At 39.1% G+C, this 16,304-nt stretch overlaps 2 protein-coding genes across 2 annotated transcripts in view; both read right to left on the bottom strand.

The window, feature by feature from the left end:
• The window catches only part of TBCD (tubulin folding cofactor D), a 125,213-nt gene extending 119,748 nt beyond the window's left edge, over positions 1 to 5,465 (bottom strand). Inside the window, exons 1-4 of the mRNA XM_064522457.1 lie at positions 5,163 to 5,465; positions 4,665 to 4,882; positions 581 to 631; positions 287 to 384 (exon numbers count right to left, since the gene is read on the bottom strand). Coding sequence (XP_064378527.1) covers positions 287 to 384; positions 581 to 631; positions 4,665 to 4,857 — 342 coding nt within the window. The 5' untranslated portion in view covers positions 4,858 to 4,882; positions 5,163 to 5,465. The remainder of the gene's footprint in view (positions 1 to 286; positions 385 to 580; positions 632 to 4,664; positions 4,883 to 5,162) is intronic.
• Positions 5,466 to 5,868: 403 nt separating this feature from the next.
• On the bottom strand, positions 5,869 to 15,494 carry LOC112995575 (fructosamine-3-kinase). The gene is made up of 7 exons (XM_026120620.2): positions 15,108 to 15,494; positions 13,415 to 13,596; positions 12,171 to 12,322; positions 10,794 to 10,885; positions 9,511 to 9,593; positions 8,559 to 8,681; positions 5,869 to 7,892 (listed from the first exon to the last, which is right to left on the bottom strand). Exons 1-7 carry the CDS (start codon positions 15,178 to 15,180, stop codon positions 7,554 to 7,556), a joined length of 1,044 nt encoding a protein of 347 aa, XP_025976405.2. The 5' UTR covers positions 15,181 to 15,494; the 3' UTR covers positions 5,869 to 7,553.
• Between the last annotated feature and the right edge of the window lie 810 nt (positions 15,495 to 16,304).

The raw sequence follows: 16,304 nt of genomic DNA, 5'->3' as shown, positions 1-16,304 counted from the left end.
CGGCTGTAACAGCCAAAAAAGATTTACGGAACTGCAAATGGGGGAAAGACATTCCCACGACCCCATAAAAGTGTTGACTCTCTGAAGACGTGGGTGAACACAGTTTAAAAGCAACAAAACAAAAAACTTTTAACTATATTTTAAATGTTTCATTGCAGTACTCAGACAATACTTTTCTTTCTACTATTTAAAAAAATCAAAATGTTATTTAAATTTTTTAAACAACAAAGAAAAATATAGGAAACTCACATACTTTCATTAGAGAATGTTAAATTTCATTTTTTACCTTTGTAATGATGTAAAGGAATTTAAAAGCCAAGTGAACTAGCAGGGGAGGAGATCCACTGTCTCGTACTATATCCAACAATGAATTCATCATCCACTCTAATGAAAGGAGAGGAGAAAAAAGTGAAACTACATATAGTAGCTCTGAATTTCTCATACTTTTAATAAAGAGGGAGGTAATAGTCATATATGCAATACCAACTACAGCAAATTTGCGATGCAAGTATGGATTTTCTAGCTTAATAGATTTTCAAGTACATACACAGAAAAAAAATTTTAAAGATGACATTTCTACCTAAGTGTCGATCCAGCAAGTGAGGTTGCTCCTGGTACTTGTCCATTATAACTGAAAAGGAAAAGATATTTGTGAAAAGCTATTCAAATTAGAAGCCATTAACAGTATTAATTTTGAGATACACCTCTGATTCTAGACAGCTTTAGAGGAAGATTTCAATATCCTAAAGCTAAGTGCTGTCACCACCTGTAAATGAGGTCAAAAAGCAGGAAGACTACAGAGAAGTTACTGTAACCATTTACACTGCACTCCTACCCAGTCAGCCTCAGAACACTGCTTTTACACCTTCCTTCATTGCTGTTCCCATCTTCTCCCTGAACATCCCAAATTCCACTTACTTCTACACGTAAATTCTTCTTACTTCTACTATTCTACTCATCACCATGTCAAGTAACTAACTCTTTTTAAAAATACACACACAATACCTAAACATCAAGAAGTGCAGTAGTATGAAGATTTTTTCAACCCTGGGGCTAATACAGCCAGGGGAAATTCTCCCTGGACGCGTGGGGTTCCTTCACAAGGGTATCTTCCTTCCCATGCCTATAACATATTCAAGGATCTGCACTGAAACAAGATATAGGAGTTGTGAAATCTTATTCTCTCCATTTTAAGCTTCTTGGGCATGGGAAAAAAATACAGCATCACTTTGCATTAGAAGGTGCTCATCACAATTCTCAGAGATAGAATTTTTTTTTTTTTTTTGAAAAGGAACAAAGGAAATTATTCAGCAAAGAATAAAAGTTCCTGACATGATTAAACAGCTTTGTCATTAACCACCTGGAAAAATACAAACTGCAGCTATTATTAACCCCTAAATCCCATGCTCCTCAAAAATTTTCACATTTCTTGCTTCATCTTGCTGTCAGCAATATGTTTTCTTTCTTTAGGCAAAATGGTCTGTCATATGCATTTTAATATTGAAAATACTAAGAACAAGTTGCCACAGTTTGCAGAAACAGAAGTATTTCCATTTAACCTTAAATCAATGCAAAGCAGCTACAGAAATGAAAGTTAGTTTTCAGAAGAGATCATAAAACAATCCAATATTGCACTGATGATTACCTGTATCCTTTTAGATATTTGGTCAGAAAATGGCTTTTTTACTTAAAACTAAAATATCTTCTTAACCTTTCCTTTTCCTGCATTTGTTTGTCCCAACAATTTTGCTCTCCAACCCTTTTACCCTTCTCCTCTTGGTCATACCAACAGTTAGATTTAAAATGTAATACAAGTTCGACAGAGCTATGTTTGACCACTGGATGACACTGCACAACTACTTCAAAGACACCAGCCAGTCCAACAGTATCCTTGCACTAACTTCTACAGTTCTGCTGGGATACCAAAGTGTTGTTTACTATCAGATGAGTCTGAGCTCCTAATTAACACTAACTTCCCATTGAAATTAATGATATCTTAAACCACACATGAACAATGGAACTAGCAAATGCAGGAAGAGCCACCAACACTCACAGCAATAGCTTTCAATCAGAAATGGAATTTAACTGCAATTCCTTATACTGCTAAATTGGTTTCCCATATCACAGTCTGGCAATCTAAAATAAGACCCAAAATCAAAATGTTGATTGAAGAGAACAAACTAAATAAAAGTTTTTGTGATGTTATTATTTCAGAAAAAGATCTTCCTAAATTTTCCTACAAAATTATACTAGTAGATTAAAAAATTGAACGCCACAGATTTTTGTGAATATTTCAAAGATCTATGTTAAAATCTTCTGTAATTGGTCATTACTGAATAATCTGCACACAGATTAAGCTACTCCCTAACCTTCAACATTATATCCATATACTCACTTAATCTGTTAGCATTTTGGGACATGCCTCTTTTGCTCATGAAGCGTCAAATGTTGCCTTACGACACTAAATCTTATAACCAGATACTGAACAATATGTACAGTGCCTATCAAAGTTAAGTGTGTGTGTATATATGTGTGTGTGTGTGTGTGTGTGCATGTATATATATATGTATATGTACACAGACTGGGCAATGACATGCTCTTCTGAACAGGATTATACAGCCATACCCCCCAGTTTTCAAGGGCACGCTCCCAGGAAGTGCAAAAGTTAGTGTTTCAGTGGATAGACAAGCAATTTTTCTCATTAATGCGATAGAGGAGAGATGTAGATCAGAAATACAGACAATATAAATACACAGAGATAGTATATATGACATGAAGGACAGCAAGGCCCAGCAAGATCATCACCTCCAGAAGCAGATGATGGCTTTTCAGAGACTGAGATTTTTCAGAAGATGCTTTGTTATCCCATCAAATTCTGCCTTTTTACCTAGGATACTGAACAATCAACATAAATATGAGTGTTCTTTCTACTTCTTTCTGAGCAGTTACATGTTCACCATTAACGTCCTCAGATGACTCATGATCCGTTCAATCAATCAAGGATTTAGGACAGATTAATAATAATCACAAATGAGTGGAGCACAGTATTGAATAATCAGCAATGCAACTCCAAGACCATGGACAGAAAAGTGATAGCAGGGGAGCTGTCGCGACTGCCACAACAGATGCTTCTATTACAATATTTACCGTGCTGGCTGCCTCTTTTCCTGATACCTACAAATACTTTAGAACCTAACAGTGTGCGTGGCTATAGCTTTTGTGCCTTTTTTTCTTGGAAAGGGCAGGAGGAATAGGAGTGCCTCAATGCTGGATCGTAGGCAGCAGATGTAACAACTTTTCGTACAGGCTTCCTTATTCCAGTACAATCTGTCCACAAATTGTTTTACATCTTTAGCCAACTGAACTTCAGAGTCCATTTCCTGCTTAATTTATAATTCTACTGAATAACTTCAGCAAGGCCAGATTTCAAAATGTGGGGCATTTTGGTTTATTGTTTGCCTGCCTAGTTTATTTTTGGTGAAAACAGACACTGTAGCAATATTTTTTGTTGTTATTAGCAAGTTTTTGTAACTTCACAATTTTTGCAAAAGTATTTACAAAATGCTAATCCAGTCGAAATAGTTCATTTTGTAAATACTCAAAACGCCAAATTAGCTTTTGCAAATTATCTGGCCAGGATATTGTATCCATTCCGCAGATGAGCAGTCTAACAGACCTACCTAGGACACCGCTACACGAACATGGTAACACCACCAGTTATTCAGCTGAGGTCTGCTGCTTGCATAGCTTCCATCGTACGGCACAGAACCAGGGCTACTAAGTCAGACCTGAGTTGCCTCCGTTCAGAAACAACTAGGCAGTCTGCATGGAGTCGGCTGTCCTTTTCGCTTGTGTTAATCTACTTTTTATATTTTCTATGAAACGTAAAGCTCATAATACGAAGTTACAATCTTAGAATACAAAATGTATGTATTTCTAGCAAGCAGATACTGATTTTTGATAGACATACAAACTTACGATCAACAAACAAACTCTACCTTTTTTCCCCTCTAATAACACCATTTTTACACTTACCATAGCAAAATATGCCCCTTTTTAGTATTTTTACTGAGCTGCACATGTCTCAGATAGTTTGGTCCTCTCTCACCTTTGTGAATTTTCTCACAACTGCAACTTCTGGCAGCTGATAAATATCTCAGTTCAGTTCCAGTAACCATGAAAATTAGCCCCTGCCTCTCTGGGAGCATCTAAATCTGGCTATCAGATCAGTGAACAAATAACTGCTTGGTTCTCAGAAACACTGCATGGCTGTATTTATAACCAAAGTCCATGCCAGCTGCCAATAATAAACTATTCTTGAAAATAATAAAGCAGGCCTTCTGCACGTCAGACTATTTGCCTGCAATTTGCACAGGCTCCTGAAAACTTTAACTGAATTACCATCCATATTTGCATAGGAAACAGGTGGCTAAGCAAGGTTCAAAATTCAGGTTTCTTACATCCAAGATGTGAGTTTTAGCTACTGGGTCACAACAGAATATACACCTGGAAAACAAAATGTGGGTAAAAATATATATATGGCCAAGCTGTCTGTTAATAAAGTCCAAATGTCGTTTCCAGTCAGAAATCAGTGCTCGGTCCTTTCTCGTATCAAAGTGCTTTAAGCAATGTAAGGGCGCAGGCCCCTCGGATGCTGCGCTTACCTATGAATTTCTCGATGGTCATTTCGCGGGCCGCCAGGTCGCCGCACACGGCCCCGAGGTGCCCGATGAGCGCCCGGACCTCCTGGCTCTCCGTGAAGCTCTCCAGAATGTTTCCCCGGGCGATGACATCCGGCTCCGCGTTCTTGCTCCCCTCCTGCTCGCAGCCGTCGTCATCCACCTCGCTCAGCGCCATGCTCGGGGCCGCCCGTCAGCGCTCCCTGGCAGCAGCGGGGCAGAAACGCGGCGGGCCGGTCACGGCAGCCCCCGGAGCGGGCAGTCGAGGCCGGGCCCCCCCCGCCGCCGCCGCCCGGCCCTGTCCCGCCCGCCATGCGGCCCGCCGCGCCCCTCTCCCGCAGCGGCGGGAGGCGCCGCGCGGCCCGGCCCCCCCCACCCCCCAGCACGGCCGCTGCCTCCCGGCGACGCCACCGCCGCCGGCACCGGCACCGGGGCCCGCGAGCCGCCCCCACCCCGCGCGCCGCCAGCTCCCGCGCGCATTACCCCGGCAACAGCCGCTGCGCTCCCACCGCCCGCCCACGCGCGCAGCCGCCCTCTACGGGGCGCCGCACGGGCCGAAAAGATGCGGTGGCGGCTCCGCGCCCGCGCGCGGCTCCTCCCCTGCAGCGCGGCGGCGGGGGAGGCTGAGGGGAAGCGCGGTGCCCTCCCTCGCCAGGGCCGTTCCTCAGTCCCCGGCGTGTGCTGCGGTCCCGCGCTCTGTCTGCCGGGAGCGCCCGGTGGCGGCTTTGCCTCAGCGAGCGGCGAGGCGCACCGCGGTCTCCGCCATGGCGCCGGCGGCCGGTAGCTGCCGCCGCCCCCCATCTCACCCCACCTTTCGTCCTGGCTACTCCTAAAATGTTTTTTTACCAGATACCAGCGTTAATCTCCCACTTCTCTCTTCATATATTGCCGGTACTAGAAAACTAAAATTGGAGTCTGAAATAGAAGCTGAGTTAGTCACCCCGGGTTTTTACTTAACAGAAGGAAAATACACCCAAAGGATCGGTCCGACTGACAAACTACAGCGTTGTTTAGGGTGAAGCACGTCACCTTAGCAGCTGCTGCTTTCCCTCCATTGATTATAAATTCGGGGAGACCCTTAAGTTGGGACAGGTAGTGTCCAGCAGCTCCATCCATACCCGAATGGCCCTCTTGAGGCTCAGACTCCTAACGCAAACCACAATCACAAGACGCAGGGACCCCCAATACCTAGTTTTTGCAAGGTAAGTATTTTATTTGACAAGGAGAGATCTTAAGTTCACATGTATTTTTGTTAACATCAATAAATGCTAGTTATCATGCACTTTGCAGTTTTCTCGGACCTGGATCTAGCTATCAGCTACAATTTCAGCTGGATTCTAACACCATTATTCCGCTTTTCCACTATTATAATAGTACCAAGTGTTAGAAACACAATGTGACAAATTCACCTCATTGTAACCCAAATTCAAAGTAAGTAAAGATTTTAAACTATTTGTATTATGTTTACACAGAATTAAATTCAAATTGCTTAGATGATATCAATTACAAAATCTAACTTTAAACTTTAAAAGAAAGCTCTTATAGAGTAGCAAACATACGAAAAAACATTGTTTTAGTGTCTGCTATATTCTCCTTCATTGGAATAATGTTATTCTCAAGATACAATTCATCATAGCAATACCACATAAAGCTGAACAAAGGTCTAAACATATTTGAACATCTTGAATATAACTTTTTAGGTATCAGGCATTAAACCATCCAAAGAATAAAGACATAGGTTCAGTCAGTCTAATTCAAATTTTCCAATTCACGTAAGCCTTTGTAGGATCACACTTATATTTACTTTCTTTACCCCTACTTTCTTCCATTAAAAAACAGATCGATTTGTTAATGTGCTCTTGCTCACATTGTATACCAGTATATTTGTTACATGTTTTTGCTCCCAAAATTCTCATTGCCTATTTTTTCTGTAAAAATAAAGCAAATAGGAATACTAAAAAATATTTTTAAACCATCGATTTTTACATGTTCCTCCAATAAACCAGCAGTGGTAGAACAGTCTAGTTTTGCCTAGCATGCAGTATTTTCTATAACTGAAAAAAATCAAGTGGCAATAATAGATACTTTCTTGTCATCAAGCAGCTAAGTCTCCCTCCTCTGATACGTTTTTACAAAATTATTTAAATATACATTACTATCATATCATAACCTACTGACATCTTACTATAGCTAAGATACGCTACTATTAAGAACATTCTGTTAAATTAAGTACAAAAAATATAAGAAATGCTATTATATATGCTTGCAAAGTGCAGTCCAAAGGGCCCAATCTACTCTTCCTCAGATAAAGAGAAGGTTTTAATTTCCAGATTCATAGAATCTGAATTAAATTTTGGATCAGAACTCTTACAAGGGGAAAGAAAGACAACACAGAAACATAAATGGGGAAAGGGATGGAAAGAGACACAGGAGATAAAAGGAAAACCCAACAAAAAAGGGGAGAGGTGAGGAACCAGTGATCACTTCCAGCACCACAAACCCAGAACAGTAGCTCTCAACAACGAACTGGTGATAGAACAGCCGAAGTGGCAAGATGCAAGAGAGCACGGCAATGCAGCGACTGACAAGTAGGGCAGCCTACAAACAGTAAGGTTAGCCTGACTGTCACACTACTTTTCCAGCCTAGTGAAGTTTTCACAAATGATGCAGTCTTTTTCTTCAGCGTGGTGTGAATCTGTGGTAGTAAACTAGTATACACAGTAAAAATAACACAGTCACTCCTAAAATTTAGTGAGGCTCAAAAGTGTATGAAGCCTTTTACATCTGTCATGTGTTTTATCATTAACATTAACTTCTAGATTGTGTTATTTGTGGTAAGCAGGGAGTATGTCAGAATTTCTCGAACGTTTTTGTTTACTTTAAAAGCTTTCTCATTACATTTAGGGTAGAGCCCCTATACCCTGTCCCAAAATGGTTCCAGTGGTTTATATAATTAAAGAGCTGATACAATTTGTTTCGTTTCTCAAATCCTGGAGCTTTGGGTATTTTACTGTGATACGCAGAGAAAAAAGAGCTGCTAAACCCACCGAACATTCCAGCAATGGCCAGTTCAAATTCTGAATGGCCATAAAAGGAGGCAGGATCAAAGATAATTGGTCCGGAGTCATCCTCAGCCACGTTTCCTGCCCACAGGTCCCCATGCAGGAGAGCAGGAACAATTTCTATGTCACAGAACATTTCAGGAATCTTTAGCTGAAAGAGCATGAACAAACACGTAACAGTTCAGGAGCTTTGAAAAAAATATTAAATAAGCAGAATACTATATAGTATAAGAGAGAAAACTGATCAGATACTGCCTATTTTCAGTCCTCATGGAGCGCTTTTGAAGTGATGGCTACAAGCATAATTCTAAACTACAAATCACTAATAAATATTCTTACTTCTTCTTGACAGTGCTTAACAAATCATTTACTTCACACCCTAGTATCAACATCTAGCATTAATGTATTGCTTCATACATGGATACTATAGGCTGTCACAAGAAATATAAAATAAGCTCCATTTAAAAGAAATGGTTTAAGTGGCAAAGAAGATTACAGCCCTCTGGTTCTCCCTGAGCTGCTATCATGGAGACATTCAGTTTTTATGGAACTTAATTCTGAGACACAACTTCCTATTTTATCATTATTAGCTATATTCTAAGAAATAAATTTCAGGGCTGACTTAGAGGTTTATTTTTAATATCCATTTAAAAAAACGAAAGAGCAACATGAATTCTTTTCAACTGACTGACGTTAGACCAGCTGTGACGTTATTCCTGTTCACTAAAAGCCATGTAAATTTGCTATAAAACATTTAAAATTCCACTGTACATATTATCTAACTTCACAAATGACAGATTTAAGACATGGTTCGTACTTTTAGCTGTGACCAAAGTTCTCTTGCTTCTCTGTCTCCATAATCTTTTTCGATCAAATCCAATTGAGCTTGGAGTCGGTGACGTACAAAGAAAGAAGGCCAATCACTCTGCCATTCATTCACCTTAAAAATATGATATAGAAGTTTATAATAAACAATTTTAACATATGCATAGTCAGTATTAATAATACAAAGACACCGAGTTAAAATGTTCACTGCTGACACAACAATCTAAATAATGTTAATATGGCCTAAACAGTGTTACTAGACATTTGGTTGACTGTTCAGCTGGGAGTGGTACTTTCTTCCATGCTTAGATGGGGCTGTCTTTAACATGAGATACAAGTTAAGGTTCTGGCTATTTTCAGTCATTCAGTTTTCTTATTCATATATTTTAGAGGGAGAGTCTCTAATCAGCCCATTTCAGTTTTTCCATATTATATTCCAAAATCTATTAGGCAATGCATTCCTAATTTGGTAAAAAGCTGTACTCAGCAAAGAGTTTCAGATATTGAAAGTTCATTCAGTTAAATAGCTGAACGAAATTCTGCCATATGCAGAGTCAGAAATGACTAATTTATCTCCGAGAGCCTGTTTCGATGTTTTACATGAGGTTTTATATGCCGAGGCCCTCTAAAAAGCAGTGGATTTTGCCATTTGAGACCTATGTAGTAGGGACTTAGAAAAAACAAAGATATGGCTTATGAAGGAATACTTATTTTGTTAAGTATCACCAAGCTGAAGAACCACCACATAATTTCAACTTCTTGTCCAAACCACTGCACTTGCTTGCTGCATGCCACTGAATAGCCATCTCATTCATTTCACCATCGGATCCAAATGAAACACTAAAAGCTGGGATCATAAAGCTGAATGCAATAAAACAAGCTTTTGTGTATGGAGTTTGCAAAACTTTATGAGTGCATACTAACTTCACAGACATGGAACATACCTGTGGTATATAGCCACAGCAAGTGGCTATATGGAATCCAAACTTATCCACGTAGTGAGACTCAGAGTGACCTGCACCTTTACCTAAGAAATAACACAAATATAACAAGTTTAAAGATCATTACACAGAGAAGTCTGCAAATACAGAATTAAATTTCAGGCAATAGGCATAACAAATAATTTTAAGTATGGACACTTATAAGTTACACTTATTTCATGGTCACGGTCCTCTCTAAAGATAAAAACATTATCTTAACCTCAAATATATTGAATGGATACAGAGACACAATGAGTGACTTTTATTTGGATAACCAAGCTGCACATTCAGGAACAGAGCCTGATCTCTGATTTGTAAGCCACTGTTCTGACACTGGAACATGTTGCCAATAAAATACGGCTTATTTTTGATTCATGTATTATTTGCGACTTGCCAGTAATCTGGCTTTCTCTCCAAAATAATGGAATGTAATATGTATACTACTACAAGTCAAACTCTGTCCATTCCTGAAGTCATGGGAAACATGCAGAAACAAAATTGGGCATCAGATTTTAATACTAACCACTCTAAAAGAAGTAGAATTCCTGTATGTTTTCCCATTTTGTTCATTCTTGCCTTAATCCACTTTCCAAAGAATGATGGAAGGTTCTTTCACTGATATCAGTGGAAAATGGATTGTGACCCTTACAATGCTGAATTATAATTGCCTTTAAGAAGCGACAATAGTTATACATTAGATTATATATTTTAGTTCAAAAATCCCCAATATATTTAAAGGGGAATTTCATTGTGTGTTTACAAAATGGTAGATATTTTATAGTAAGTTAATTGGTTGAACTGACAGGGTGAAAAAATAAAAAAGAGAATGTGTGTAAGATCAAGAGATTGAGACGCTGAAAGTTTTACCTGATACTGAAAGAGACATCTAGCCCAAATCTTTAGTTTGGTTTAAGAAATGTTGAAAAATATAAATATCAACTATTAGCATTACGTGTTAGTAAATGCCAGTATCAACGTATTTTTATATAACAAAGCATGTACAAAATGGAGAATTAAAAGTATATTCACTGAGTATTGTCAAGTTTAAAAGGATAACATTTGTTTAATGTACATAATAATAATTATAGTTACTCTGTATATTATGTACTTTTGAGAAGCTTGGCATAGGGACAGGAGGTGTCTTATGAGACATCATTAAAATCATCATTAAAATTATAATGCAATACTGTGTCACAGCCAAATGAATTATTTCATTTTTGTTTTAGTACATGGTATCTATACTCTACCAATTGTGTGGTCCTCCTTTCTCAGTTTCTCTCCAAGCTTCTGGTTATAAAGATGAAGATCTGCTATCAGCTCTCCAAGCTTTGAAGAATATCTGTAGGTTAAAAAAAAAACATGAAACAAGACAAATTAATGAAACATTACAGGAAAAAAAAATCTTAATTCAATATGAACAAGTACAGCGTTCTACATTTGCCAGGAACATTCAGCTGCATAAATACATAATAGGGAGAAAACGGCTAGACAGCAACTCTGTAGAAAGCGTTTATAACAGATAATAAAATGAACACTAGTCAATGATATGCTCTTGCAAAAAGAGCAAACATAACACAAGGTTGTATAAATAGAAGCACAGTGTGAAAGCCATTAAGTAATCCTCCTGGTCAACTCCACATTAATCAGCAGAGAAGAAAACATGGTATCTAGTTTTGGGCCTCACACTTCAAGATCAGTTGGACAGAAATAAGAATGATAAGTCTAAAAAGAAGCCATGAGTGAAAAATTGAATTAACTGAGGTCGCTTACCCTAAAAAAAAGACTAAAGAGAAACAGTTAGTTTCTGTGCATAGATACCTAACAGCATCTGCAAGAAAGGGAACGATCTCTTTAAAATTTAAAATTGCAACAAAGATGATTCAGGTTAGATATTAGAAAACCTTTCCTAATATTAAGAATAGTAAACAACTGTCATGGACTGTTAGGAGAGGCTGTGGAATCACCATTATTCTCCCAATAAGAAGAGTAAGCTGGCAAACAACTGCCAGAAGACACATAGGCATCACTACATTCCCTCAGAGCAGGGGAATGAAGGTGATGACTCTTGAAAGCCTAATTCCATTTTCAGCTTGGTTTACTAAAGAAACAAGACATATACAGTCATTATCTATCTGTTTATTTCTTCTCTGCCCTAGTGCCTTCGAGCTTGTTGGCTGGCTTCGACTGTATTTGATATGGAACCAGAGGTCTCAAAGATGTAAGGAGCCTATAACTTTAATGAAAACTGACAGGCTGGGAAAAGAAGGTCAAATTAATAATCTAATGGGGAAAAGATGGGCAAAACTGAGCCTTTTTCCCATTCGCTTTAGTAATATCTGACTGATCAGCACATGTGGACTGATCTACCTGCAATCAAACACAGCTCCGGACTAGTCATAGAGTGTGCCATTACTACTGCAGGCAGAAGGTCAGAGAAGAGCAAAATATGGGGAGGGAGTGTACATACATATATGCATACACATTTTAACATAGATCTTGACAGATTTAACCTGTAAGAGAACAGAGACATTCTTTTCAGGAATCTCTCTGGCTGAGCATAGAGATAAGAAAACACTCTGAAAAAAATGCTGTAGGAAGAAAAACAGAGAGAAGTGCAGACATACTTGTTGAGATGCTTCATCTTTAGGTACTCCATGACAAACATTGCTCCTCCTCCAGGAAGGTCAATCACTTTAATAGGCTGAGGCACTCTCACAGTATTGGTCTTCTGAATAGCTTCCAAACTTGCCATTTCCCCTTCAAACATCTTTCTAGCCTGTCAAGGAATAAGAACATCCTTGGGCTAAACTATGGACGCCTGCAACAAATACTTTGAAAAATAGCCTTGTTTTCAAACATAACAGTTAACTTCTCTTGATAAAAGAATGTAGCTGCAGTGAGGTTTCAGTCCACACAGGGAGACTTGTTTGATTACCCTAGTTGGATTTTAATCTCTTTCTTTTCCCCAAATTCATCCCAGGGTAGTAGGATAGAAAACATTTCACCTTGAATTCCCAGTTACTTATGGCAATATCAAACTACTGAGATGTAACAGCTGTCTCTGAGGATAGTACCCAAGACCTCATCCTTCAAAAACCACAGATGGTCACTGCTAAATGAAGTAAAAAATTGAATCCTCAAACTGGTTCTTTCCTTCCATGCAGGTCAATGGCCACCAGATGGAGTTGACAGCACAAACATTAAACCTGTACTCTGTACTTTTAAGTGCTGTTCTTTACAGCAGTTTGGGGATGTTGTAGATATTGATAAGCAAATTTCTGATACACTGGGTTACAAAAGACAATTTAGTACCTCATTTATTTAGTAATAGAAAAATCAAGAGCTCAGCCTGAAAAACTGTAATAATCTTACTGCTGGAAACCCAGAAAACAATGGAAAAGCTTGAAAAATCTGTAGCTTTCAAGAAATGCATGAGTTTTAGCACTGACACCCTTTGTTTTCTCCCTCCCTCCCTCTTTCCCTCCTACTATTCTATTCTCCAAGCTGGAATATGAAGAGGAATGCAGTAAATGCAAATTCAGCTTTAGGCTCTTCCAAACTCTAAGAACTACAAAAACAACTGTTCGCTTGGCCTTTTTTTTTTCCTCCATACAGCAATGCCAGTTCCTGTTGTTGAAAGCTATCATACTGCATTACACCACATGCATCATTAACCAAACCCACTGCATTAATACTTGATGTAAAATATACTACAGCTTTCAAAAGAAAATTGAAAGAAAAGCTTGAGTAATTCAAAGCTTGAAAATGCACAACTCTCTGGCATTTACAAGCAACCGCTAACTTAAAAAAAAATATATTGCTCTCTATATGCAATAATATTAGTAGTTAAATATCTGCTAGCATTAACCTGAGATTTGTGGTTGATCTTAACAAATACTCGTCCACTGTCCGTTTCATAGGCTTGGCCTTGGCTGATGTATCCTCCTCCAGAGCTTCCAAATGCCTTCAGAATGGAAGTTTTCAATTCTGTTTTCAGTATCTTTTCCATGGTAATTTCCAGGCTGTTGCAGCTGTTTCCTGCTAAATCCACTACAAAACAAGATTAAAGGTCTGGGTCCTTCTCTCACTGTCACTCTGCTATGAGGTAGAAAGGGCCACCCACCAAATCAAAAAAATAGCAGCTAAAACAAAAAGCAAATCCAGAGATAACGTTTAGAAATGCTCTGGTTTTCCATGGGCTTTTATAGCTTTAGATGAAAAACAGAAATCTTTAGAGATATTTGCTAGAATAATATTGAGAGGTGTGTCCTCGGGTCCTTTCTCAGCTGTCCTGAGAGCTGCTGGTATTTGTAGTTTGGAACCATTTTTCTATTTTAAGCTCTGTGTTCACATTGGTAGAAGAGGTAAATTTTAAACAAAGCCACTAGAGGGAGTGTAAAGGCAACAATACAAACAGTGCACATTTGTTGCATTATCGTCATAATTGAGATACGAAAAACACAACGTTGCAGTCCACAGGATGCAGTTTAATCACACCGCTGACTGTATATCAGTCAACATAAATAGGGGAACAGTCCTATTTTTTTCCCCTGATCATAACTGTTTTGTGTGGACTAGAGACCTGTTGTCAGCAATGAGATCTTTACAGCTCTTTCTGCCTCAGGCTGTAATCCTGCCTCTAGCAGATCAGTAAAAACGTTTTTATTGCCTGAAAGTGCCCTCGAGTCAGCGAGATAGCAAGGTGTTCATGGCTGGGCATTATCAGGTGAAAATCGTAGTAAAAAAATCAGGAAGGTGATAAGTACATTTGGGATTCTATTCCTGCATGCTTCTCCTGCTTTAACACGAGATCTTTAGGAAGTCATTTCACTTTTTCCTCTCTCATACAGGAAAAGGATCCTTTGGATACTGCTGGATTTAATCATTTTGTCCTTGCAAAGTGCACTGACACTCTCAGGTATAAAGTGCAATGTGTTATCATAACCCTGATTGTACAAGTTTTGTTTAAATACTGCCTGTACAAAGATAACATATTCCGTTCCATGAATAAGGCTGGCTCCTAGCATATCATGACCTGTGCAAAAGACTGCCAGTCTTGTTCCCACTTGGAGCAGCAATGCCATCCATCTCTCCAGTGACTTTCTGGATTCTGTGCCATTGCTTCACTTGTGCTTTCATGCATTTCTCTCTCCTTTCAATACCATCAGTTTACGATGCCAAAACCAAGAAGCTTACATGAATCAAAGGGAGGAATGATCACAAATACTGGCTTCATTTAGGTAGGCTTCTCACTACATTCCCAATGGTTCTAGCCCTACGTGCACTGCAATAAATTGGTATAGTACAAGTGATTTCTGAAAACATAGACAGCTTCTTAGAGTACACAGAGGAACTGGAATATGGCTGACCTCAAAGGGCCAAGTTCCCCTAAGGAGGAACCTTTCTAACATCCAGATATATTTGGGCAGGACACTGCTTACAGAGTAGGAGCACAAGCTGAAAAAGTGCAGTTCAATAAAGATGACCTGGAATCAGAAACATTGACTCAAACACTGAGGAATACACAGGAATAGTGAGAAGCCACATTTAAGGTTCTTTACCTTCGTTGGTGTGTGTAAAGTAACCAGTGACCGTTGTTGCAATCCTTCTATGAAGACCAGCTGTAATTATCATAACAATCCCATGTCACTGACATACTAAGTGTAAAATACATTGTTCACAAAATAAAGCCACAGAAAGCAGTGTGAGGGAAAGGTGGAGATGAAGAGTCAACACCTATCATAGGAGCCCTAAGTAGCTAGTCCATACACTGTCATGGAGCATCTGTGCCTAGGAAGTGGGCCATAGCTGCCAAAGAAAATGACAACACTCGTAGTAAAGAAAGCTTAAAATCTTAAGGGCTCAGCATGTAGGTTGAAGCATGGTAAACCAGTGCACATGCACTCCAAACAGCTTGATCACAGCTGTGGATCTTGGACTGTCTGGGGCATTCAGAACACATGACTCTGATTTATAGTTAGTGCAAAGGCCAAGCAATTTGAGATTCAGGAGGTGCTCTGAAGAGCACTGCCATTATATCAGTGGTCTCCAGCTGTCGAAGGGAGGGGACCATACAAATACAGGTTGCAACTAAGCACCTGGGAAAAGTTACGGCAACAAACAGTAAGGGCCCTTAATTCTGCCTAATGAAAGGCACAGTAATTCATTCTTCTGTTTACTTGTAAAGGACAAAAGACACAAGGAGAGCAGACTTTCATCCACAAATTTACTACTGAACTGGAAATTTCTGCAGTCCAGTAAGCCACGGACTTCTCTCCTATGACTTCCAGTGAGGATGCCAATAGTTATCAACTATAACATTTCTTTCAGCATCCTGGCATTTTGTTTTTGGTTAAAGCAGAAACAGGATTGTGCTAATTCAAGCATATTGTGTCACTTACATATTAGCCAAGAGACAGCAAAAGACTTTGATTTGCTTCCATTCTGGATCAATACTGAACTAGCTAACTACAGCTGAAAGGCCTAATTTCCTAACAACATTTTGCTTCTTGTTGCTTCCAGTCAAGTAGCTTCAAATATCTTGTTTTCAAACACCGGAAATGCAATTCAAAAGTGTCCCAAAAGGGCTTTAAGGAACAGAAGTGCTCCAAAAAGCTCACTAGCACGTAAATGAAATCTCGCAACACAAACAATTCAGCACCATGGCCAGATCACAAATAAAAATATTAATTGCTTAATAATGAAATGTGAGAAGACGGCAAGGAATTACAAAAGACTAGTTATGTGAGTATTGTTGG

The sequence above is a fragment of the Dromaius novaehollandiae genome, chromosome 18, assembly GCF_036370855.1.
Source record: "Dromaius novaehollandiae isolate bDroNov1 chromosome 18, bDroNov1.hap1, whole genome shotgun sequence".
NCBI lineage: Eukaryota > Metazoa > Chordata > Aves > Casuariiformes > Dromaiidae > Dromaius > Dromaius novaehollandiae.
Note: the sequence above shows the minus strand (reverse complement) of the source record. Positions and strands in the feature narration are given on the sequence as shown.

Coding starts and splice junctions, on each gene's coding strand:
- LOC112995575 (XM_026120620.2), bottom strand. CDS start 15,180: ATGATAATTACAGCTGGTCTTCATAGAAGGATTGCAACAACGGTCACT. Junction 9,594..10,793: donor AAAGGAGGACCACACAATTG/GTAGAGTATAGA, acceptor GTTATTTCTTAG/GTAAAGGTGCAGGTCACTCT. Junction 7,893..8,558: donor AACTTTGGTCACAGCTAAAA/GTACGAACCATG, acceptor ATGCTCTTTCAG/CTAAAGATTCCTGAAATGTT.